The 26,411-nt window shown below is 40.7% G+C and overlaps 1 protein-coding gene across 4 annotated transcripts in view; it reads right to left on the bottom strand.

Annotated features, from left to right (window-relative positions):
* Nucleotides 1-26,411, bottom strand: part of LOC136440872 (myocardin-related transcription factor B-like) — a 76,818-nt gene that overhangs the window by 15,340 nt on the left and 35,067 nt on the right. For 2 of the 4 annotated variants that reach the window (XM_066437023.1, XM_066437024.1), the window contains exons 3-4: nt 17,871-18,133; nt 16,898-16,990 (exon numbers count right to left, since the gene is read on the bottom strand). In XM_066437023.1, coding sequence (XP_066293120.1) covers nt 16,898-16,990; nt 17,871-18,027 — 250 coding nt within the window. In that variant the 5' untranslated portion in view covers nt 18,028-18,133. Of the gene's footprint in view, nt 1-6,615; nt 6,742-16,897; nt 16,991-17,870; nt 18,134-26,411 lie in introns of those variants that run through there. The other 2 variants (XM_066437025.1, XM_066437027.1) reach the window with 2 other exon arrangements.

The following is a 26,411-nucleotide window of genomic DNA, read 5'->3' as shown; positions in this document are numbered from 1 at the left end:
CTATATCCATAGCACTCTCCTCAAGCCAAGGATGGAACGAATAGCTGCTGTATAAAATGTGATTAGCGGTAAGATATTCAAGACGAATCTTCTCTCCCGAATTAATGTGCCCCCCTGTCCGACAGCACCGTAATTGTGCGTGCGGCGGACGGTAGTTTCAAGTTGAAATATTATGGTGTCAGCACGACTAGAGACAAAATCTACCATATATATGATTAGTGCAAAGATAGTACATGATACTGACAGAATTATAGAAAAAAAGGATGGTTTATTGTTCTGCTAGATTGATTTCAGTCAACCATTATCGGAAAAATCCCGAATTTATGTTACCCAACGTTACCCAAATTACTACATTTGTCTTCTTCAACCTTTAGTCTGTTATGATCTCACACGTACACCAACTTCGCATTGATTATGGCAGAAGTCAGCAGACACACTGTCTAGTCAAGTTTAAGTCGGTTTTCTAACCAATCTGACCATCAATCAAATAAAGGATACATAGAATTGCTGATACTAAATATGTAAACTACATATCTATAAGTCCCAATTTCCTAAATCACTGTGTAGCAAATGCTGAGGTGGTCACGAGCCATGATCCCCACCTGACCACAGAAACTTTTTGGCCACATGTCAAGTGATGAGTGGAGGGACCACCTCCGCCCTCTCTAACATCATTAGCCTCAATTCACAGCCAGAAATTTCTCAATTTGGGAGGAGACTCCCCAAGATCAGCCTGGAATGTCCCTGGCACCAGATCTTATGAAGACACTAATAGGCTACTCCTCTGCGAATCCTCTGATAAGGATGTGGACTCAACAACTTAAAGACTGTCACATGTGGTAATGACCTACAGGACACCTACCAGGCTGGTGCTTTACCATTCACTTGACAATGGGCCCCCCTCCCGAGAGGAAACTTCTGACAAACACCGTTTGCGTAGTTTTCTTTCAAGTCGTGCCCTCAAGAGCTGCAGTTCTTCTTTAACTACAGATGAGTATGGATGAGAAGAATGTGGGAGATAAGCTAATACCACCGGGCACCAGTGCCGAGGAAGTTTACTTGTTTTTCCTTGGGATTTGTGAAATCCTGGGTAGCCCAAAACCTCACAGTGCACCGAGGCAAACCTTTGAAGATGCAGAGAGAAATGCACAGTGGAGTTAGACTAATGGCCCTGGGTAGGGAGATGGGAGGAGCATCGATGACAGAAAAGTCCACCCAAGCTTTGCCATCTGTAAACAGCATGTGGAGACTGCCATACAAACTTTTATCCATTGGGTTCATAGATATTTTCTAAAAAAAAGTCTACCTGTATGATGATCTAGAACTTGATCAATACCACAGTTTGTAGACTATGTACAGTTAGCAATGACAAATCTTCAAGAAAGAATATGCATGTAAAAATGCAGAATTTGTTCAATCCTTTCTTGCTGCCCTCAGGAGAAGTTCAAGGGCAAAGTGATTTGATTTTGTGGGTGCAGCTGCCGACATGCCGACCAGCAGGAGAGTTCCTTATGGCTCCCCTGAAAGATGTGGATAGACTACAGGACGGCTGTCAATTAGCCAGCTAATCCACCGAGCGTGCCAGCCAGTCAGCCGGCCACTGTTGTTTTGTGAGGAGATACAAGTGACAGAATGAGTGTGTACTCAAAACAAAGATCAGAATGTACAATGCTCAGTGGGAAAACTTCAAAGCACTAAACCCATAGTTGGATTTGATAGTGATAAACACTTTCCTGTGTTGTGTCGGCCCCTCAGAAGTCCTGTTCCCCAGGCTACGGCGCAGTGATAAAGCATTGACAGCTTGCACACAGCCTGAGTAACAAGGCTCCTCCCAACAAGCCACATTCATTGAGTTTTAAGGAAGCAACAAAAACAATATTGAATCTATCAATCTGTGACAAACACAAAGGAAATCATCCTCAGTTCACTTTACGTTATCTGAAGAAACAAGTTAAGTTAAGGTGGCCCGCAGAGTTTTTTTTTGCTAAAAGTACATAACATCCATTACCATAATACCGCCACTAATCATAATACCGCCAAATCTAAAAAGCGATGAATTTTAAGAGATCTACTTGTGCAGCAACAGTGATTTCCGAGGTATGCACACTTTAGACATCAAGGTGTTTAATACACTCTAAGAAAGGCCTCAACAACGAGGCATTCGAAGACAACGAGGTCAAATGTTTTCGGTCCCTTATCATGACAGGCGAGCGCGTCGTGGGAAGAACATATCATCACGCCATCGCACGTTGTTCGCTGGATTTGCATATAATAATCGCACGTGCTTCAAGCTCAAGACGATTATCTAAACAACAGCAAAATAAAGTTTCTTTTACTGGCCTTCAACTCGTGTCAAAGTGTGACCTATCGTCAAGAACGGTTGTTTAATCGCCGTAACTGCGGTTGACCTGGCGCAAAATAGAACGTCGCCATTTTCATTGTTTTCGCCCGAGACTGGCTCCTCCCCCGTATTGCGTAACATGAAAATTCCCCGCGAAAATCTCGGCGAAACCAATAGTTTGCAGGGGCGGATGTAATTTCTACAAAGCACTGAGAAATATTTTGCATCTACATACATCACACTATATTCATAATATCTATAGATGAATTTTTCGCCAAGGAACAACAGTCTATAGTAGGATTATGAATCCTTCTATTGTTTGGTCCCAAACCGCGGTTCAAACAATTTGCACCCCTCCGCGGCAACTGGGAACCCCACGTCCATACCATTTGTATTTGCATGGGAGACGAAAATTAGTAATAAAGATTCACTCTGAAACCAATAAATGTTCTGTGATAAATAGCCAAAGAAAATGTCTTTATTTGCATGGCACACTTGGAATTCTTCCATAAGTGGATCGAATATTGCGGCCGCCGGTCCTCATGAGAGAACTGCTCCTGATTCATACCCAGCGGCATAGTAGACCTGTCGTATCAACTTTAACCCTCAAGATATCAATTACGAGGGGTGACGGGCACGCGGGACTAGTTGCGATCTTGACGATCCTAATTTTTGGATAAGACCAACAATTAATACGACCGTTACACTAAAAACGAAGCCGCCATTATGTGAACTGAACCATAGTAGAACGCCAGACGCAAGTTTTACGTGATAGCAGTTGTGACGGGCTACAGTAAATCAAAATTCGCAACAGTTAACATCCGTTTTCGATTGATTTTTTAAATCCCCAGACATCGTTGTATATTTAGGGCACGCACTATACCGAAAGAAAGGGACAACAGCTCATGTATAATGGTGAAAAACGGGGAGATGATTGCCGAGTTTCTTCCTGGCGGTATTATGGAACCCCCTTCCGTGCGCACGCCCGTTCTCGGTGCATTTCCGCAACATCTTACGATTGCGATATTTCGTTTTGAGGAGACCAAGAGAGACAAAAAAACATACACAGCATAAGTGGCAAAGGTAAGCTATAGCATCGACATGTAACCAGGAAAAAATAATGAGTTTTTCCTTTGCTAAATTAGTATCACTTTAGAAATTGCAGTAAACGTGGCGGTATTATGGTAGTGGATGTTACTTATAAGTACTGAAATCCCTGAAGTATACAGTACAACATAATTCTGAGATAAGGTTCAAGAGGCTGGATTCTACCAAACACAGAGAGCACAACAGGTGAACCCAGTTGGTAATCAAGAAATGAACAGTAGCTGGGGAGCCAAGGGTGCGCACCAATGGGTAGGTCCCTGAGGAGGGGTAGGCAGAGGCTAGATCAAAGGCCAGCCTGCAAACATCCCAGCTGGTAGAAAGGTAAAAGAACAGAATAACTGAACATTCTATAAGTATTCCCCTTCTATTCCCAAATATTCTATTCTATTCATTCTATTCTGATTTCTATTCTTTTCTGTTCTATTCTAATTTCTATTCCATTCTGTTCTATTCTATTCCCCTTGAAATAGTGTTGCTTGGGTTTGCAAACTTTCTACATTGTGAAGAATATAGCGGTTTTGCTTCCAATGTATTTATTTCTCACACATAGCTGTGAAACCCAAATCCTAGCGTTTACTGAATAGTTGATGAGATCTTCTACTCAGCTGAACAATCAAAAAACATAGCAGATTGTCTGTCAGACATTGATATGATTGCAGGAAAAAATGTACAAGATTCTGTTTTTCCAAAGTATCTCTCTATTGCTTTCAATGTCAAGAAATTGACCAAGCACATTTATCGGTGTAAAGTACAAAAGAAAAGCCGTGTAAAAGCCGATTCTTTAATACAGCCGAGACAACAACGGGACCTGCAAAGGAGACCTCTCGACAAAGTGTGAGTTTATCTTGTGCGGCCTGTAGGTCAACAGTCTAGGACCCACATCAAAGACTTACACACAGCTCCTACAAGAAAACTAGAAACACGGACGTCTCCCTGGTGCTTCTGCCGACAGTTTGCCACTTTGGCATGGTGACACTGCAAATATCTCTCCCAACTCCTCAGGGTTTTAGAGAATGACAACTTTCAGAGGAACTCAATCGTTGGGATTCAGGGCTGAGTCAACTAATGTGACTGGAATGACACAAATGGTGGGGTGAGTGGGGATGGGTCATCTGATGTCTATACACAATAATCTTGGCAATGTCCGCCATGGAAATAAAATACTCGATAATTTGAAAACATCTCTTGTACAGATTCTCCAAAAGGTTCGGGATTAGAAAAGCCACAGTCTGATGTCTGAGAAGAGAAGTGGACAGAGGGGTACTTGGAGATAACTTGGGGGGCTGAGAGGGCAACAGGTCACACTTTTTCACAGAGAGGTGCCAATGAAAGAGTAAATAAAACAAACTGACTGCCCACAAAAGCTCTTTTTATGAGAAGGTGTTAAACTGCGTTCTTCTGATCATGTTAGTGCGATGTCATTAGGGGGTGGGGACGGGGCGGTGACAGCGTTTAAACATCCGACCTTCGAAATCCCCCCAGCAACACTTTTAAACTTAGCTTCTTTACTGTCCCTACGGCTCTGTTTACGCTACTAGGGTTGCAGCGGAAGCTGTGACATGCGCCAAGGCTTGCCTCTGGCTAGCAGCCTGTCCCACCCAGCAGGGGACCGGCCTGGAACATGTGATCTCAGCTGGGCGACACACAGCCTCAAGCCTCCAAGCTGTCAACCTGCCTTTCCGTCTCTTATTCATCACTTATTCATCACCACAGCTCACTCTCACTTCTCCACTCCTGGTCATGCTGGGCTCCTTTTTGGTTGATGAAGACTACAGAAAACTGTCTACTTTTACCAGCTAGACTGCAAGATGACAATGACAGGGTCCTTTACACCCTCCTACCATGAGAAGCATGGTAGCCACCGACTTGAGGCTTTCCCACACACAGGACCCCGTCCCTACATGGAGCTGGGAGAATCAATGAGAAGTTCCCATGTCGAAGGCAGTCCTTTCCTGACAGGGTCAGGCTGAAGAGCTGAGGGGGACATGGGGAGGCCTCGACATGGCTAATTGATACTGGACATGTGGATGGGGTGGTGCTGACGATAGCAGTGTGGTCACATAAACACAAACTGGAGACCTTTAAAAATGGAGGACCTTCAAGATTTACTACCTTCAAAACAAAAACAGACTGTGGACCTTTAAAAATGGAGGCCATTTAAAATCTCCAGTCAGGTCAAGAGACCTTTAAAAATGGAAACTTATACAGTACATGTACTTCACTCCCTGAAATGGTACTAAGGTATTGCTTATCACAGTTAGATTGAAGGTACCGTTAAGCTATTTGCTTTGATTGTAACTGATACAAACTAAAACAAAAAAAATCTGCTGATGAAATAGAAAGAAATTTGCTCGATACCGATAGATCTCAACCTTTGTCTACTTTCATTTTCCATAGTCAATATCAATACATTTTCTTGACTTCGGTTTCAGAAAAAAAAATCAACACATGATTGGGACACTTTTGTGACGATAACAGTAAAAAAAGTCCCTTTCACACATTTTTTATTACAAGATATCAAAACATCATTCATCAAAAAATCAAGTAATTAACTTCTTTGGACGCAGAACAGACCTTAAACAAATGATGCTGCATCTTAAAAAGCAAAGCAAAGCAAAGACAGCAATGGAAAACCTACCATCTTCCAAGACATAAACTTCAAAGTATACAGAAGTCTAAAAACTCTTTCATCAGGTGAAAAACTTTTCCGAATGGCAGTAATTAGGAACTCATAGCATAAGCAAAAACTGTGAATATGATAAATCAAAAACAAACTTTTGAGTCATCTAAAAAAACACCAGTAAACCTACATAGCAGTATCAAAGATAAGTTTAAGGAATTGCATCAGAAAGTTTCCATAGAAAAAATATACACAACAGGTACACGGAAAACTTTCTCTTTTGAAGAAGGAACGAAATCAACCCCCTAAAAAATGTTTTTGATATCCACAGGTAGTTGACAAGTGTGCTGACTGAATATGACAAACTAAACAGAGGCCGAGCCCTTTTGTTATTGCAGGCAAGCTAAACACTGGCACATGGTGTCATCCTATAAAAAGAACAAGGGCATCCCAGGTTTCAACTGTCTCCGAAAAATGACAAGACAGCCGTTTCCTACTTTCCAAAATTTTCCGTCCCTGCTCTTACAACAAGAAGAAGTGTTCCTACCATGGAGTAAACTTCTCCTCCGAATCCTGCGACCCGCTCTAGTCTCTTTCAGCTGCATCGGACACCAGGAGCAAGCCAGAGTGACCACCCAGTTAAACAAGAAATCCCACACTACCCATCAGCTGCCATACCAACACTTGCTGTTGACTCATACCTCATTAGCATAACTCCTCCCCTGCACACTCCCCGACTCCTCCCACCAACCAATCACAGAGCAGAACTAAAATAACTCCCTCCCCTGACCAATGGGACAGGAGGGTGTGCTGCTCAGCTGCTAGTGTTGTGATTTTCAAAAATGCTTCAAACCTCAGAAGACCAGGAGTTTGACAATCGGGACCAGCTGGCAGAGGAGGGCTTTAAAAGATCAGACAAAATTCCTCTACTTTTCAGGGAGGATGCCTCCTGTCTTCACTACAAATGTCCCAAAATTATGAAGAAGTGGAACCACATGTGGGCCTCCTTGTAGATAAGAACTTCTGGCTATTTGGTCTGGGGACAAGTTCAATTAAAGAGAAGAGCAACCAGGATGTTTAAACAAGCTGATATCTTACATCATAACTGAAGGACCCTTTCAAGAATTTGAAAAAAAAAAAAAATGAAATCAGTGAGGTATATTCAATGGCATGGCTTTTTTATTCATTCATTACGGTATTACTATTACCAAAAGGAAAAAGGCTTTGAAAATTCCCCTGCATTTGATTATTTGACAACCAATGTTACTTTAACAGAGCTTTGTGGGCTCACAAAATGTAGCATTCATCAAAGTTTGAACATTCATAAATTTGAGTTTTGATACAAATGAAGACATTAGAAAAAAAACTTTCAGGTTTCAACTTTGAAGCAATCAGTAAAATACTAAATAAATGATGGCAAATCAGGCAATCATAACATTTGCCAAGTACAGAGAAGAACTTTTTATGGAAATGTTATTGGTATCATAGTGAACTGTTAAAGAAATGCTACGAGCACAGGTCCTAGTGGGCAACACACAATGGACTGGACTGTTCCATTATCATCAGCAGGTGGGGGATTTTAAACTTCTGTGATTTGAGCACTTATAATTATTGGAGCTCTGAGTAGCTAAAAAGACAGCTGGACAGTTCGCTAAGACTGACTACTTCTAATAAGCTCATCCACCCTCTAAAAAAAGTGTAACTGCTACAATACTGTCTCCTTCTCCTTGCTACTTTTTCTCTGGTCTAACAAAACCGCAACAATCAGGGCAGCATGGCACTGTTGACTGTCGCTCCCCTGCAAAAGGCAAACTGGCAAACAGTGGCTTTGTTCTGCGCACCTCTGCCACGGGGGTGGCATCCTCGCACTCGGTGGCGAATTTCAATCCAGCCAGTCACACGCACATCATAAACAGTGAAAAGAAAATGTTGGGAGAGGGAGCAAACTTTGAGCCGCTCACGTTTAAACAACAAGGGATCATGTGCGTCGAGCAAGGAAACTTACATTTCCTGACATGTAAACAACCTGAAGACCTTTAAACAACATGTATACTGGGTTGCATATATGCCAAACATGGTCTTAGGTTATGCTTCTCTCATCATTTTCCAGGACACGAGGTCTTTCATCAGCTACTTCTTGGTCATGAGAGCGAAGACTAAAAAAGAAGAACTGCTTTGAAATCTTATCATGAGTATGGCCTTACATTAACACATCCCTGAGTCAGACCTATCATAAAGATGATTAATGACCAGTTATTTTCTTGACCCAACCTGTCAAACTTTCTTCCTTCCGATAAAATGCTTAAAATATATGGCCTGAATCTGATACAGTATCTTCTACATTACTGGATACCACCAGGGGTAAACATGATAATGACTCTAAAATACTTGTCAGGTTTATCATCATTGTTGAACATCAACGCTAACATTGATAATCTTCTGTATAACCATCTTCCGAGGTTCTACATCTACCATTTTAACTGTAGACCACCTTTTTTTAGGATGCAGAATAAGGGGGGTAGAAAACTATTTTTTATGCAAAGTTTAGAGTCTTACAACAGTAGGTCAGGGGAACTTGCACTGTCTGGTACAACTGTCATCACTTTTGTGACAAGTCCAGCTGTGGGCTCCCTTCAAACACCCCTGATTTGTGAAGGAAGTTTAGTTATGAGTCATACATGTGCCATGGATGGTCTCAGTACTGTCTTGCATCTTCCATCCACAAAGGAGTTATAGCCAACACGTAAAGATACGATAATCACATACTTGTCCACCTCCGAACTCGTACATTTGTACGACAGAAATCCAGACACCAGCTTATTTTGCTTGATTTTGCATTTTCTTGGTGTGTGTGTGTGTCCTTTTGTCTTGATACTTCTGATATTCTGTTACAGTTTAACCCAACCCCTGAGAGGGTCCCTGCTAATGGATGAGAGTTCAGTGCCATCAGTTGACTCTCTCCGAGGACTGTTTGTTCACAGAGCTGCGCTGATGTAGGGAAAAAGGTCAAGTTTTGTTTGGTCTATCTTAACACAACTTGGAAAGAGAAAGACTTTGATACAACAAAGGGCAAATCCCCTAAATCTGACCAAAAAGAACCTGACAAAGGTGTTGGGATTACAGCTAAGAACTAAAACGAGACAGAAAAGGCTGCCTTGAGCTTGCACCAGGCTTTAGAAGAACGGCACACGGCTTGGCGTGCCTCGTATAAATACACTCCTGGGGTCACAAATCCGCGGGGTAGTGTGAAAAGTCGGCGAGTGGCTGGTGTCTAGAGTTTCTGCCGCGTGGCGTGTGGCTCCCAGGTAAATACCGGCGTGTGCAAGCCAATCAGCTTGTACTTTCACAATACACAGCACCACTGGCCAATTCATTAACTCTTAGTTATGAGCAAGCTGCAAGCTACAGACTTGTTTTGAACAGCTCAGAGACTTGGTAAAGATGAACAGGGTTGTGTATCTTTGTGCCATGTGGATGCTAATGGCCAGACTGAACTACTTTTAGAGAACAAATGTGGTTCCTTTCGTCTTGAGGCTATGCTTATGTACTATACACTTACTTCTACTGTGTTAGAAAGTAATGTTTCAAGTGTTGATGTTGTAGCCGGGGATCAGGATATGGTTAGTCTGCCAAGTATAGGTAATGTCTAGATATACAAAAAAAGAGACAAAAACAAAGTTGTGAGCTTGTTAAGACAAAAATTAAAGTAAATCTAACAGCACTTGAATGACTCTAAAATGTTCAGTAAGTTCGTCATGACAATCTAAAAGATGTGACAAAGCATGATGGGGTTTTGGTTCATCAGTTAGTCAGGGTTTTATCAACTTGTACTTCCAGCAATGTTACTTTGTGAATAGGGGACATATTTCCAACCTGTTTCTAACTTCTGTACTGTAAACTTTGTGGACCTAGTAATGAACATTTAACTGGAGTTAACAAAAATCAAGGGCAGAATGTTTGGTCAGGTGGGAGTGTCCTCCTCATAAGACTGATTTTGTTGTTGTTTTCCCTGGCTTCAGTCCGAATGATTCTTTCTCCTAGAACCAAAGTGTAAAATGAACATTTACTTTGTACACAGCAAATACATAAAAGCCACTGTTGGGAGTCAAAATGGCGGCACCCTTTGAGGTTTGTCTGCAACCCATAGATCATTGGGGTCCAGCTGACAGGTCGACACCACTTAGAGCCTGGATGATAACTTTTGGAATATCAGACCTACACTACATACTACTGCCGTCAATGAGTATTCAACATATTTATGGTATCATAAAAATCCATGAAAACATTGAGATACCATTCCACAGTACACCGACTGATGTTCATGGAATTCCAGAAAGCCTACACATAGTTTTATTTCAGCAATCAGTTGTTTAGACTTGTTCTAATTCTTAAGTAAATTGGAATGATTCTATCTACTTTATAGGCAGCACCCGTAAGTTGCCGTAACGAGCAGTTCTTTTTTAAAAGACTAGATTTTATTGTATATAATTCTTGTTTTTAGCTAGTTGTCTAGTGATAACATACAAGTATAGCCAGAAGATTTCAGTCATAAATCCTCATAACTGTCAGGTACGTCTCATCATGTTTCCAGCCTATTCCAGAGTTCCTTCAACTTTCCAGAAAAAATCAGGTTGAAACCATCTCGGTAATGGGTAGAGGCAGGGTGCGCGTGATAAAGGGAGGGATAACCATTGCTTACATTCTTCCCCGTCACAACAACCTTGGTGCATGCACTTGTGCCTGGACTGTGGGGAGGGGTATGACATAGACCTGTGCACCAGCTGTCCCTCTCCCTGCCAGGGATGTGCTGGCTTAGCATTGCTATCATGGTGAGGAATGCCTGTCTACATGCCGGGCTCTCCTTTCATTTCGCCCACCCGTCCGGAGACCTGCCTCATATTTTCCTGAATCAGCCAAGGTTGTTGGTCCTGTAGCCTTGCCACTGGTCATCTGTACTTCCCAAAAGTGGATTACGATCCTTTTAGGAAGGGGAAGGTAGATAGGACTGTAGAAATCTTTCCCCAGCATCCGTTTTATCCCTTTTCTTCCCTTTCTGAAGGCTGAAATTTAACCATGCAACTAGGTTAGCAACCTGACAAAAAAAAAGAGAACAGCCAAACCAGTAGGTAGTACACTATCCAGAAGGGATGTAGGACTCTTACAGATTGTCATTTTTGTGCGAGTGCTGTTCCATCCAACAAGCAGTCGTCAAGAAAAATGAAATCATGCCTCACATATTTCGGATTCAGTTGTGTAAGCAGTGGCCTTGACCCCACTGATGACTGTCAAAAGCACTAAAGATGAGCATGTAGCAAGTCACGGCATCTAGGTCTGAAATCATGGCCTTCCCTTCATGTGTGTCATTGACTTGTTTCAAAATAGCGCTTCTTGTTGTATTTCAATTCACCTTCGGCCTTTTACATTTGATCTGTAGGCTACATTTCTCTGCAAATGATCTATTTGACAGCTACTCTTTGCCTGTATATAAAACTATGGCATTATCGTACACTATTCAGCGACAGACAGTTACACACACGAAACATCGTACTATGGTTTTCAATAGATGTTTCTGACCATCTCCATATTTATTGGGTCTGATACAACTTGGTGAATGAACTGGCCCAAAGCTGACAGTCCTTCAACAACCTTGACTGCATTGACAAAGTTAACAAGTGCCTCTACGTGCCTTTCTCCGGCCCAGTATCATGTCCACTACAGCATTCCATACTGAAGATTTGATATCAAAGGTGTTGATCTTTATTACCTTGATCAGATTACGACCTTGTACACTTCGTATCACATATGAAGGTCGAAGAGATAGCCACATCAACCATTAAATTAGCTCTAGATCTATGGTCACATTCACACACACATATAAGTAACAAGCCTTTGCAATACGCTTTTCTGATTTTTGCATATTCACATTATCTTTCCTTTGCTGTCAGCTGCACTATATGACATATTTTATCCTGAATTTGAGATGCTAAAATTGCTTTCCTATTTAGGGTCTGCATTTAAAGATTAGGTAGGGCTATTCAATCTTTTTTTACTATCACAATATATCACTGTGGAAGCTTTTTTTACATAACTGTTCAAGTCGTTATAATATCACTCATACATATGCTAATGAAGATAAAGGTTGTGTGTTGAGCGCATGGTCAGGCGTACCCATGTCATCACGTCCGCAGACTTGACCATGGGAAGTTTTTATGGATCACTGCGCATAATTTTGGTAATGTCCTCGGCCAGTAAAGGCCATGTGTCAAGTGTATCAGGTTGTAGAACTGACATGGTGCTCTGTCCTGCAGTAACTGGCGTCAGCAAATTTCCACCCCATTTATGCTGCTATAACACTTTTCTAATATAGGTCCCTAGCAATGAGTGTTTTCTGATGACTAAAACAGATGTGTGGGATTAAGATATATTTGCTATCACTGTTTTGTATTTGCACATTCCAAAAACCTTTTGAGTCATTATGCATGCCTCATTTACCGTGGCTAGTATGGAGTAAAATGCCTTCTTTTCTAGTAAAACTTTAGCATCATGTCAGAACACCATGATGTCTATCCTATAAGAATCAAATTCCTTCTTTGAGGTGAAGTAAAAATGGATAACAATACGTTGAATAACCAAACATCTTCATCTCATATTCCAACATCCATACCATGGATATTCAAACAATAATGGTCATAGAATTGTCTCCATACTTTTCAAGTGTAGTTTCTCTTTTTTTACGGAAACAGTGAAATACATAAACTTTACGTTAAGGATTTCATGTACTTATCAAAAGACTTTTTGTAAGTATGATAACACAAAATCAGGCCACAATCAACATGACGTTTTGTGTCTTAAAACATTCACTGAAGGAAACAGTCTACAAACCAAAGTTGATTGACCTTTCATACACTTATAAGGTGGCTTTCTGTAAGTATGCTCAACTCTAGGTCAAGCCTTGGTCAAGCCAAAGTCAACATGTATTTTTACAGGTATCTGCCAGCTGCCTATTCACTTTCCAGTATGACCTGGATCAACAGAGACCTGAGCTGGTGGGTAATATTCTGGGACTGTCAGATCGGTGCAACTGTCCCAGAATCTGTTCCTTGTTGTGCTGGGCATGCCTCAGTCTCAGTGTGGAATTGGCGGTAATGTCTCTGGTAACATTACGATTGGGTTCACTGACCCTGCCCTGTGTGCATGCTCATTAATAACAGGGAATAATGTGACACATGAGTTTATCTGTTTACAAATCTACATCATATTTCATTTATTTGACTCGTTGTGAATGCTACTTCCATACTTTTGAATGAAACAGCATGTTTCTTCCTGTATGTCCAACAAGTGTCTTAAATTCCAAAACAAGTTCAACACAGACAGGTAAATAGTAGATGATTGATGAGAATTGAAGGACATCGGATCAAGGATGAATGGAGAAGGCCATCAAAACCATGAAAAATATCATTTACTGCAATTATCTTAAAGGCCTATTTCCCTGTTATAAAATTTGAATCAGTACATTTCAACAACTAAGGGGGTAGTGTCTCATGGGCCTTACAGCAACTGGGTTGTGCACACAAAGTCAATGGTTGAGGTATGCAGAACGAAGTGTCATGTGTCGTAGGATGGTCCCTGAGGTACTGTTCATCTGACAGAAAACCTAGCTCCCCTTTAATGGGGTCATCCACCTGAGGTAACCCTGGGTCTGTATCGAAGAAGTATTTTTCCAGACAGTGTGAAATAGTTGTTACATACTAGGACAGATTACATTGAATAGTTGGCAAGGATTAAAATGTTCATTAGTGACTGGAGGACCTCAGTAAATATGTCTTTGAAAAATGAGAAAAGATTCCAAAACAAATATTTAATGTAATTCAAAGCCAAAAAATGCTTTAAAAGGCACACAGCCGCACATATAGAATCTTAATTACCTCATTTCACTTTTTTTCAATGTACATTTTAATGGATCAACAAGTGCTGCTCCAGGCAGGGCTACCAATGTTTAAAGCAGACAGCTAGCTCCTACCAGGCCATTTTACCTCTTCCAGTCATTTCGTTCTTGACTTCTGCCAAGAAATCCAAACCTGATAATGAACCTGCTCTGAGATGATACCGAGACAAATCTGCGTAGTTCCCATTCTAAGCACCCATCATTCTTGACTTGTTTTGAACTTCGGCGTAACACACGACATTCCCCGGCACAGCATTTCTACATGTCCAAGCACACAGACATGCACAACTGGCCCGACTACGTCACTGTCAAGGCTAATCAGTCCAGTTTAACACATTAAGCCCTGATGGCGGCCACCCTGTACTAGACGTCACTTCTGCCACACGCCTGGACTAAACAAACACACCCAGCTCTCACCACAGGGATATACAGGCTCTCAACCCCGCTCCTGACTCCGAGGCACTTCTGCGCAGGAGCAAAATGTATTTTTGGGTTGCACGTGCAACAAACACACCAGAGCAGGAGCATCTTCCATCATCGAAGATATCACAAATACACAGTTCCTCATCTGTCAAGGACAAAACACCCAACTTGAGACATAAATAAAAACCTTCACCACCCCTCCAAGAAGAAATACTGTAAGGACGATGGAGTTTTACCTGCAATATCCCGGGACTTTTATCATCACAGATGTTCGGTAAACTTGGGGCAATGACAATGTGCTAGATGCATAAGCATTATGATTAAAGATAATCAACTGGAAAGTTTGAAGGGATTCTTCTCAAATCCTCCAAATGCTGAAAGTCATCAGTTCATCAAACTGTCGTACAACCATTTCCAGTCTCACTTGATGTGTATTGTAGTGAATAAAAACCAATCCATTTTCATTGTAACAGTGCAGGAATCTTAGGAGTTTGAAGCGTGGGCTGAAAATGTACCAAACAAGACTTAGTCACTGACATTTGCCTTACATTGTAAGTGTTTACAATTGGTTCACTTCTGGCCATTAGTAAAGCCAGGGCCAGTTACAACAGCAGCAGTAGCAAAACAATTTAGTTCACATTTTTTCTACCATCTTACATTCCGGTGTATGGTCTATGGTAGGTGTCAATTAAGAATAGTAAATAACAAGTGGACGATTTTGCAACCTGGAGCCCACTGGCAAATCAAACTTGTGGAAGGTGTCCAAGTGCCTCTCAAGTTGGTTCGCAGGCAACAATAGCAACGCATGATGTAAAATACATCCCTTCAGAGAAATATCATGAAACCAGCCCTTAGAGCGATAAAATGCTCTCGAAGAAAGATGATAATCACTTATTTGTTTTCCACTAGATGACCCCCTATAGCATTAACTATTAAGTCCCACTTAGAGCTTTTGCAGTGGCAGGTCATAAGAAGATGCCGTTGACTGGATCAAAAGAGGGAAAATATTTTCCAGAAATAAAGGCCTGGGGGAACTGACCTCTCGGACTCTTATATGAACTTCAAATCTATCTAAGACTCCAAACAGCCTCATCAAGAAATTTTTGTCCTGGTCATCAAGAGGGATGACATGGATCCTGACCAATAACATCTCAGAAGGATTCTCCTGGCATTCCGAGCATGGAAAAATAAGGTCTGCAAGGTTGAATGACACCCGAGGACCACATGGGAAACACGGCCCCTAACATAATCACTTTGGTACGACCCGGCTGATTTTTAAGGAGATTTAGAGCAGGTGTTTGGTTTATTGGTTACTATTAATTCCTACCCATGCTGGGAGTGTAAATGTAGGGGTGAAGGTTTAGCACAATTTAAAAATGTCTTTAACAGAAGGCGTACCATTATATACGTTCTATTTCTGCTTCCCATAGCCCACCTGTTACTAAGGTCACAGGTCATGGTAACGTGATGAGTCATATGCCACATATGCTGTCATATTTCTCCCAAACAAAGTTGCCATGACCACCCAGTGTTGTGGAGCTAAGGACCGGTGTAGGATACCTCCCCAGTGTGCTGGGTCAGTGAGAGATATCACCCCATCTCCCCCGCAAAGTGAACCTGCTGAAATTGCTTGTCAGAGTCACTCCACGTCATCCTTAATGGTTTTGCCACCGTGCCCTTGACATCATAGTCACAGCCAATTTGTGGCCTGCAGTCAACTTCTTTGGCTATCGCCTTGATATGTGTAGGACGTTGAGTAAAATGGCTTTAAGTTTTGTCTTTCAAACGAATCCACAAATATGATTTTAATACAAAGAGTGAAAACATTTAGCAGCAAAAAAAACACCTGAGTGTGTGGTTTACAAGTCTTTCTTGTCTTATTTGCAAATTTTGCAGCAGAGGTTATCATGATACACTACTGAAGTGCTGGGAGAGGAAATAAACTGGTAACTAAACGTGGCATGATGATCATCATGATTCCAACACACAGACCTTGTAAGCCATTTCTGACTGTCCAGTTAGAACAGACCTTTTGATTGTATAGTTGGCATTACATTGAGAAATAGGTACTAATCAATATTGCATACATGTACATGGTGGTTATATGATTGTGTACAGCATGCTTTAAAACTCTGTAGACATGATTTTACTTTACTATGAAATGATGGAAAGGCCTGTCTTTTAGTTGCAAATGAAACATACACATAAGGTTACAAAGGCTGGCAAAATGGGCATATAATAGATTTGTACTAGTGACAAAGTAATATTGACTAAAATGATGTTCCAGAAAAGAAAAATCAAATGGGAAGGAATACTGTGCAAATCACTGTCTTCACCCCTTTGATTTTCTTTTTTGGAACAGCCATGCATGACCCCATAGCTCTACAACTTTTTGCATGATGTGACTTTGAACGGTTGTTTTAGTATTTAGTATTATGCTACAGTAGTTTAGAGCTGTCACCTTTAGCGGTCATGATAACTCTCCATTTCTGCGCATATTTTGTCTCAGTCATCATGTCCATATCGTCATCATAATCAGGGTACTGCAGAAGAGCTGACGACAGTTTGGAGTAACAAACATGCATGGTAAGGAACATTACACGTGCAAAAGAAAAAAAAACACAAAAACAAATCTCTGAATCAAGCTTCGCAGTGTTAGCTTTTTTGACATCATGCCGAATCAAAACTGCCATGACATTTTGGTGCAACAAGCATGCATGGTAATGAACATTACACGTGCAAAGGGAAGGAAAAGAAAAAAGAAAAGTTTTCATACAGCTCTGGTGCTAGTTCCTTTTTATCATACCAATCCATGCCAAATAACCATCATGTAGTTGATTCATTTAGAAGATTACTTATTGATGTAATCATATTGACACTGGATTCAAAGCATTCAGTGAGAATATTTTCCTGTCATGAAGCAAAGCTATCCATTCATCTCACTAAGTCTGCAAACTTTATTTTACATATTTACCTCCAAATTGAACCAATATTAATGTTGAAACGTAAACAGTTATCTGATGCACAGAAAGTTAAAGAGATTTCGTTACATGTAATTTTGACAAGAAAAGACTGCCCCTTCCACTTCTGTACTGTAACTGTTTAGTTGGTGGTGACAGGTGTGAACACTTGCAGAATCAATTTTAATTATCTGCTCCTTTCAGCCTTGGTAATCATTTTAAACTCATGCATTAAAGATACACCCTCCAAAGGAAAGGAAAGTTTGGGTATCTAAACATGATTGTAGAAACTGCACATCTTTTTTAAGACATAGCAGTGAAGGTTTCTCTCTTATTTTGATATTTCTCTATATCATTATGATTTACACTTTGCATACATTTTTCAGTCCTTACACACAACTGACTCCTTTGGCTTTTTCTGATCCACCACTTCAGTTTTCAACCATCATAACTAGTGTCGCGTCCTGGACCTACCTTCCGTGTTTTTGTTTTTGGCTTCCAGTATTGACTCGCTGCTAAGTGTTGACTGTGGTTCCGCCTCCATGGCCACATCCCCCATCGCCCCCTCCAGTTTCAGATCCCCGTCCGACCTGCAGACCTCCATATCCGTCCCCACCGCTGAGGGGGCCATATTACCCTCCCCACCCCCCTGGGGAGTCGAGCTGCTCGGATCCAACTCCAGAATTGTGGTGAGGTGAGGCCGTTCTGTTCCAGCTTGGTGGCTCAGTGGTTAGAACCTGCACAAACAGACAAGAAAGGAGAAAGACGTCACTACAGAACCTTAGACTTAGGGCTATTGAGGTCTATCCAGCACCTTCACATGGTGACATCAATCTGAAAAGAACTTTTGTTTAGAGTAATCTTGTGAATGCTAATAAATATGTTTTCTTTATATCTTATTTAGCCCTGGTCGGGCATGAATATGTAATAAATTTCATTGTCATTGTTATTGGGAATGGGACTTTGCATATACTAGTAGACAGCCTTAACTTTTAGTAAAGCAATGCACATTTCTGCATTTTTTCTGCTTCCACATCAGAGTATCCAGAAGATGACATCCACATGCAATCAAGTCTCAAGTCTCACATACTTTAGTGTGACAGTAACTCGACATGACTTCTAGAACGCACTAACACACAACTCAGCAAGGTTTTATTTCTGCTTCACCAGTTAATATTTTTGGCTTTTTTTCTTGTCTTCTGACCTTGAAGGCTGTCTTTTGCTACTCAAAAACATTCTTTTCATTCAACACTTCCGTAATCTTTAAGATTTCGCTGGAGCCACCATTCGTAGAAATGTCCCACTTACTGTCTACATAAGGTGACAACATGATAAAAATTTCAACCCAACATTTATCAACACCAAACATGGCTTTGTGACATTCTAGAATAACAACATGACCCGGGATTAACCTTTTCTGATCCATAATTTCTTCCAGGAACCTTTGTCCCAAAGACCCCTGTCTGAACCGCTGTACACCTGTAATCCACAATAGAATATCCCTTTTACTTAAACCATTGATAGCTTTTGAACTCATTTAGGTTCATGTAATAAACTATCTTATCCATTGACTAGGATCTTTTGTAAGTGACTTGCCAACTTCTGAACTTACTGCCCTTAAGTACCACCAGGTCGATCAACACGAGAAAGAAGAAGAAGGCCATTTACTGGAAAGTCACACATCTTAATAGCCTGGTAAAGGGTTCCTAAACAAACACAGGAGAAGAGGACTAGTGTGGGTGTGTTCCTTCTAATGGGCTTATCAGGTTGTCCAAAGCTAACATTTACAGATGGAGGTGTTAGATACAGGGAGTGGGCATGAGGGAAGAAGAGCTACATACATGTAGATCCTGCAACAGTTGGAAACTTTGTAACCATAGGATTTTTAGTTATCACCCGTGGGACTAAGGAAGTTAAACACATCAAATGTACATGTATTGAAGAAGGCTGAAGGATCAGTTGAAGTTCAACAAACTTGTTGTATTTATTGCATGGAAAATGTAAGTTTTAAGTCTACTCATTTTACTGGCAGACTGAGGAACTATTTTCTTCGAGAAAATTCTGTTCATGCCAAGGAAACACAACGACCCAAATGATCTTTATTGTTCTAGGCACGCGGCACCGCTGACTTTCTCCCCACAGGAAGTTATTTTTTCAGTTCTGGGCGATAAGGTTGCCCCAGTCATCCCGGGCAGTATGTGGCACCCCTTAAGCTCCAGTCTTAGCCACGTGTCTCCCTACTTATCTCTGATAGGGGCCAGTAAAACCCACCTGTTCCCTACTACTGTTCCTTTGTGGACAACCTATCTACACAAGGGTTTCCCTAATATCACCAGTTCCTGTACTAGTAAAACTGCAGTTTTTATGTCATAGTGTAACATCTTGTTCATCATTGGAGAAATCAGTTCTATGAGTGTCCCTACTTCATGCCCATGTGGATATGTGGTATGCCAGGGGAAGTGTATAGAGCAGGGTACAGGCATGCCACCAATTCTGGACACCACAATCAGATCTTGGCGCAGACTTCAGACTGATTTCTCCCGGGGCAGTGACATTTGACGTTGGCTGGCACGTGTACCGTCAACAGCACGGCTATGGAATACTCTTTCACTGGAATCTCGGGACCAATACGCCGCACACTTCAACATTCCCCTCAGCATCACAACTTATAACACTCAACCATGTCCACTGACAGGTGCATTCTAGCCTTCCTGCCAACATGACTCAACTGTATATGTTTAACACTTTCAACATGCTACACAATACTATCTGTTACAGAGTACTAGATATACTTATAAACTGTATTGATGGTATTTTCCTGTTCTAAGATAATTAGCTGACTCTGCTGTACATGTCTTGTATATACACATGAAGGAAACCTGACAGGTAACTCCAACACAAGCAGCAACTCTGTTGCAGCAACTTCTGAACATCACTATAACCTCATTAACCTCAACAGATGGCAGTGAACTTGTGGCAGTGAACTTTCACTTATCAAAACTAATTAGAATTAATCAAACTGTTAATCTCTCTTTTGAAACATCATCATTCAAAAGTAAAAATTCTGACTACGACGTCTGCACTATGTTGGTTCAGTTGCCAGTTGACTGATAGGAACGATTTCTTATGAAACATTTTTGTCAATGAGTGCAAACAGTTACATGCCAAGGAATTCCTACTCATTTCTTCCATCAACATGACTCGTAAACACCACTTCCATAAAATCAGCACTGATCTGTCAAGTTCATCTGAACTCTGCCATTTGGCGACCAATGCCAACCATATACTTTTTATTACTCATGAAGGATATCACAAAACCAAATTTGTTGACTGCCTAAGTTAGGATGAAATCCAAGATTACCAAAAAAGATGTAGGATCATATGAACTTGACCTTCACTCCGGCTGACTATGCCCATGTTTTACAAGCTATGGTATTCATACCCTATACCATACTAGGATAGCTTGGTAGGAGTGCTCTAAGTTCCAAGTCAAGTTAATACATGTATGTTATACCCAACTTTGTGTTAACCCAATGTTAAATGCTAAATGTCGCAAACTCACACACTCATTTGTACTGTACCTCCTGTCATCTGAAAATAATATCATCCACTTACTCCTAATGCTTACTGCCATTGCACTTTCTGGCGGCATTACACCAACTTTTCAGATAGGTTTATTTTATGTATTTCTGTCTCTTAATACGGGCCGAGTGCCTGATACAAAAAAATGAATAAAAATGAATAAATCTATCATTTTTACTTTGTAACATTCTTTATTAGATTAAAGTTCTTTCTTGCTTGAGCTCAAAGAACTCAGTTTTTACTAGATGTTTTTGATACATGTTGCTCACTGAAGCCTTGACCTTGCTACATGTCACAAATACAGGCATTGATGCTTCAATGTGCAGGAATGTCGTTAACCCCTGTTAATACCTTTTACATGAGTCTACAATGAAATATGCTACCCAATGTTACAGCCGTGACTTCAAGGCACCGGTAGTCACTAAAAACGTTAATCCCTGATTAAATTTTTACATTCAGTCCAGTTATTTTTGTGTACATCCTGCCTTATACGATTGTTATACATAAGATTGTTTTTGGTCGTATGCGAACATGACAAAACCAGATGCGACAATATCCGCTTCTATTCAAGATTGCGAATAGAATAAGCATAGTACAGACGTCTATCGTCTGTCACACGTTGTTCCAATATGTTCTTATATCGCTAATTAGGAAACCCTTCGTGTACTTCCCCTTGTATAACCAGACCCACAGGAACAGCTCTGGGACCGCAGCTTTCCGCATAAAACCTCATCAGCTAGGGAAGTAAAATCCTACCTGGGGACCACTTTGGACAGATGGCGTGAGTAATGCAGGCGTGACTATCGGGAAAAGACCTCACCAAGCGCTGCCAGTTCCTACCTAATTAGCCACACGTTCAAGTTCACTCCGACCAGACCAGGCTGAGTGACAACAATATGCTAGCCACACTTCCACAAGCGCGCATAATGATGCTGGAACGACTGCCAACAGATGTCTTCATTATGCTGTAAGACATTCGTGGTTGGCAGTAAAAACAACAGTACATAGCTACAGTTGTGGTTAATTTACACCCAGGTCTTGAGGGGTGGCTACGTAGGCACCTGTTTGGAGGCTGAGGAAGGATAAAAACAGGATGAAGTTATGGAGATACGGGCGTAACATTAGAAGAAAATATTATACTCATTCAACTGACGAGAGTCTCTGATAAAACAGACTTGGTCCAATCTTTTTCAAGTACAATATGACCACTTTTTGCTGGTCCCTTTTCTCTTTGACGCAACATTAAGAATCCTGTCTGTAGTGACCACCTGTCCACTTAGACCAGATTTTCTTGGTCCCCTAAATCATGAGTGGTCTTCTTAGGCAATTTTACTTAAATAAGTAGTTATACTTTTCCATTCATTGTAACGAAAAAAGTACCCAAAAAAGGCACTCCCAGAAGGTAACCTGTGTGTTACATATACAGTACTCATGATTAGCCCCACTTGATTGTAACACAACATGTATTTCAAAGACTTATGCTAGCCCTTATTAGTAATTATAGTGTTAGGTATTATTCTATACTTCTATTTTGTACTAATACATATGTTTAATAGTTGTTGCCATACATTGTACTGTGTACGACTGTCGTGCAATAAAGTTCTTCTTCGTGATATATATCCGAGGCCCACTTACAGGCCCACTTACAGGCCCACTTACAGGCCTACTTACAGGGCAAACAGATGTACAACCACTGGCCTTAATCTGAAAACTATCTTGATCCCAACAAGTCCAAAATCAAAACAAGCCCAATACTTCCCTCAGATAACTTTGTGTTACCTAATTCTCCAGGATTAACAACTTCCTGCTTCTCTGGTTGGCTAATTTCCCCTCTTTGTTAATCTTATACCAACAAGTAATCAGGATTATTCCTTGATCAAAACTCTTTTGTTATCCACTTAATGTACACTTGCTCGTTCTGATGCATTAAACAATGAAAGACCACTAAGGGTCCCTGGAAGTTGATGTCATATACAGATGAAAATACCAGGGAGTGATCTTCAAATCTGCAAAAATGTAAACTTTGGTTCTCTATCTTCAACTTGGAGCTTAAACCTAACCCTTCTCCTGAGATGAAATGAAACTTTGTTGAAGGAAGTTATTGCCTTAAAGCCACGTTGCCTGAGAAAGTTATCAGATTTTCGCTGGTCTCCTGGAGATATCATGGACCTTTTAAGTCTCTGATGACTAAATTGTTTTCTTTGTGATAACTTTGTTGAAACAGTTTTAGTCCAGGAGCATACATGAAAGACCAGTGGCACGCTTCCAGAATCTCGATGTCATATGACCCATATTATATAACAAAAACAACTTCCTGTCAAGAACTATTTCCCACTTAGGAGAATAGATATAACTGAATTTCACATAGATGATATGGACTGATTCCCATTATCCTAATGAGATCATCATATGACATTGTCCTGTTTTGTCTCATCACTTCCTGATATAGTTGTCTCGAGAAACAGGCAGACATACATGTATCCATCAATTTCTCTCCATCATCTTTAATTAAAGCTTTCAAACTTGATAGTTAGTCTTTCATCATTTGAACGGATGGCACTTTTCTTCGTTTAGTTATAATTTGCACTAAACACACAATGAGCTTCTGCTCTACATAGTGTATCACAGCACATTATTTACATCTTGCAGGAAAGATTTCTTAGCTGCGACCTGATAACCTACAAAATTACATTACACATGAGGACTTGAGCTACAGCTTACAGAGATTAAGCACTAGAGCCTGTTGGCTCAGGATTCTCCTCCATGTACTGATACATGTAGTTCCTTGGATAGGAATAAATCAATTCCAGACTTCTTCACTAGTACCTTTTTGCCTTGTTAATCCTTCATAGGAGACACCAAGTATTTGGGAAAGCCCTGGAGATCAGGGGATGAGTGTGGTGCTAATAGATTTATTTTTATTTCTTGTCCCAGTTTGCTTGACAACAGTTAAAAAAAACTATGTTCACTTAGATGCTGCAGTAACTCAGATGGCTTGTCAAGTTCCATCCACTATTGCATGACCCAAAAGTTAACAAACCTTTTCTCATAATGTTTTGACAACAACTGATAGCATCAGATAAACAATATATTTGCATCCATAAGGTGTATTTCACCAGCATTCGTTTAATAAAGCAGGATTTGGATCTTCAACATACAGATCATTCCCAACATCTTTCTCCTTGTTTCATATCAGCTATACCTCACCTTCCTTTCATTTCTTTGGCCAGTCCTTACTACAGGATCCTGTCCTGAATGAAATTCCAGGGGACCTGCCCAAAGGTACCGCAATCAATGCTTATGACAAACCTTCAATGCTTGTATTTTCCTCCACATCAACATACATGAAGAGACAGAGAGTTCGTCTTGAAAGCTCCCCAGAGCAATCTTTTTTTTACGTTGTGTGTAAGGCTTAAATGTTTGTCAAAACATATAAGTTGAAACAAATGAAAGTACCAATTGAAAGTGACCAATTTACTAGATGTCAGCTACGGATGCAAATTCTCCTAAACTTCAACCTCCTGCAGGAGAGGTCTTTTCTTTTACTGACTTTACAAAAGGATTTTTTTCTCCTTTATTTCCACCACATCTGACCTGACCCGAGGAGTGCAGCTTGTAAGCAGATGACATGTGTCAGCTGGGTTCTTATGAGAGGAATCTACCTGAGGCGCACCCCCTGTGGATTGACACACACAACTAGCATGTAGGAATCCTGGTCGGAGGTTGGTGCGGAAGGCACTAATACGACACCTGAGGCCCCGCCACTTCCTCTGCTCCAACACAGTTGCCATCACATATGCTCTGCGAGACTCGTGGGACCACTCTATATGATAAGTCCCCAGCTCATTGTTATTTCCTGTGCTCAGTCAAAAGTAACAGCCCCCATGCTTCTGATCTAACCGTGTACATATTTCCTTACTTGTGACTAGTGGTGCTTGCACATGTACACACATTTCTACATGTATGCATAGTTCAATTCCAATAGGGAGACAAAAAGCCATTCGATACTTAGTAACCAGATATCAAAAGTTATTATAATCATCATCTTGCAATTAGCCTATGGGCATGAATTTGCAATAAACTTATTTATCGTCAAAATTATAAACTACAGGTTGGAATAATGCAGAATGATTTTGTACTCTCAGTACAGGTCCTTCTATAGCTATTTTCAATAACTTTCAGTAACTGCTATAATTGTTATCATTTGGACAATTTGGATGAATGCCTTCATTTTGTCTTGTCTACTGTCCAATTGACTAGTTCCCAGTCTGACCTGAACAAAACTGAGTCTCGCCTGGGCTACATCACCAGTCCTTTCCTGAGTTATTTGCCCATTCCTACTGTTGACCTACTTTCCAACCTTGCTGTCTCATATCTTTCCCATCAGAGGTTCATTTTCCACACAGTGGCCCTGATAAGTCAGTGTTGAGAACAACTAATGAGGGCGGAATCGCTTCCTGTTCAGTCAAGCAACTAATTTGATTATGAGGATCAGTTTAGGTTCATTACAAGGGGAATATCACCTTTTCTTGCTTATGAAATATTCATCAAAACTACATTTCCTCAAATTGTCCAGCTGATGCTTCAACTACCAGAGATTGTAGAGATTGTCAACCGTGGTACACCTGTTTACAACATGAAAATTCCAGAGAAGAAATTGCTTTTGAAAGTGGCAAATCCTGAGGTTTTCCTTCTTTGGGATAAGCTTTAACTTATCACAAAGCCTCCCGGCAAAGCTTAACCGAAGGTGAGCGGTAATCGTTATCTAAAACATACTGCAACCTCTGTACTTAAGTTGCTGATGTAAAACCTCTACAGTTTCTGTATAGGCTCATACGTTTTGCATTTCATAATATGACAACATTATCAACTTACTGATTCCTTCATCTTATACCTAACATGAATTCACCTGAAGCATGCTTGACCTCACCTGGTATGCCTAATCTTTAAGTTTGCCCAAACCTCGCTTAATGAGAATCATCTTTAGCTGCATCCCAGGAGGCTGAAACTATGGGCTTAAACTTAGTTTGGGCCGGCCAGATATTCCAAAATACCACCAGTCCGTAAGTCCACTCCATCTTTTTATACCAGGTTTTAAACTTTGGTCACTTGTGACTAAATTTGGTAGAAGGTTGTTGTGTAGGAATTTCAGATCTTGGCAGCCGATTCCGTGTAACCTGTTCACAATAATCAAACTAGTTATTCTACATGTATGTGTATGCAGAATACAAGCCTTATGACAAAAGGCATCTCACATTGCAAAAAGAAACCTTCTTGTACAACATATCGTACATAAAAAAACATCTTCATAGTTCCTAAGATTTCAGGTTTGAAGAAATTCTCAGTAATTGTGCTACTTTACATTCAACATGAAAAATTAGAAACAGGTTTTGGTGATCCGTCTCCACCCCTCCTCACCACACGTCAATCACC

Source organism: Branchiostoma lanceolatum, chromosome 8 (assembly GCF_035083965.1).
Source record: "Branchiostoma lanceolatum isolate klBraLanc5 chromosome 8, klBraLanc5.hap2, whole genome shotgun sequence".
Classification (NCBI taxonomy): domain Eukaryota; kingdom Metazoa; phylum Chordata; class Leptocardii; order Amphioxiformes; family Branchiostomatidae; genus Branchiostoma; species Branchiostoma lanceolatum.
Note: the sequence above shows the minus strand (reverse complement) of the source record. Positions and strands in the feature narration are given on the sequence as shown.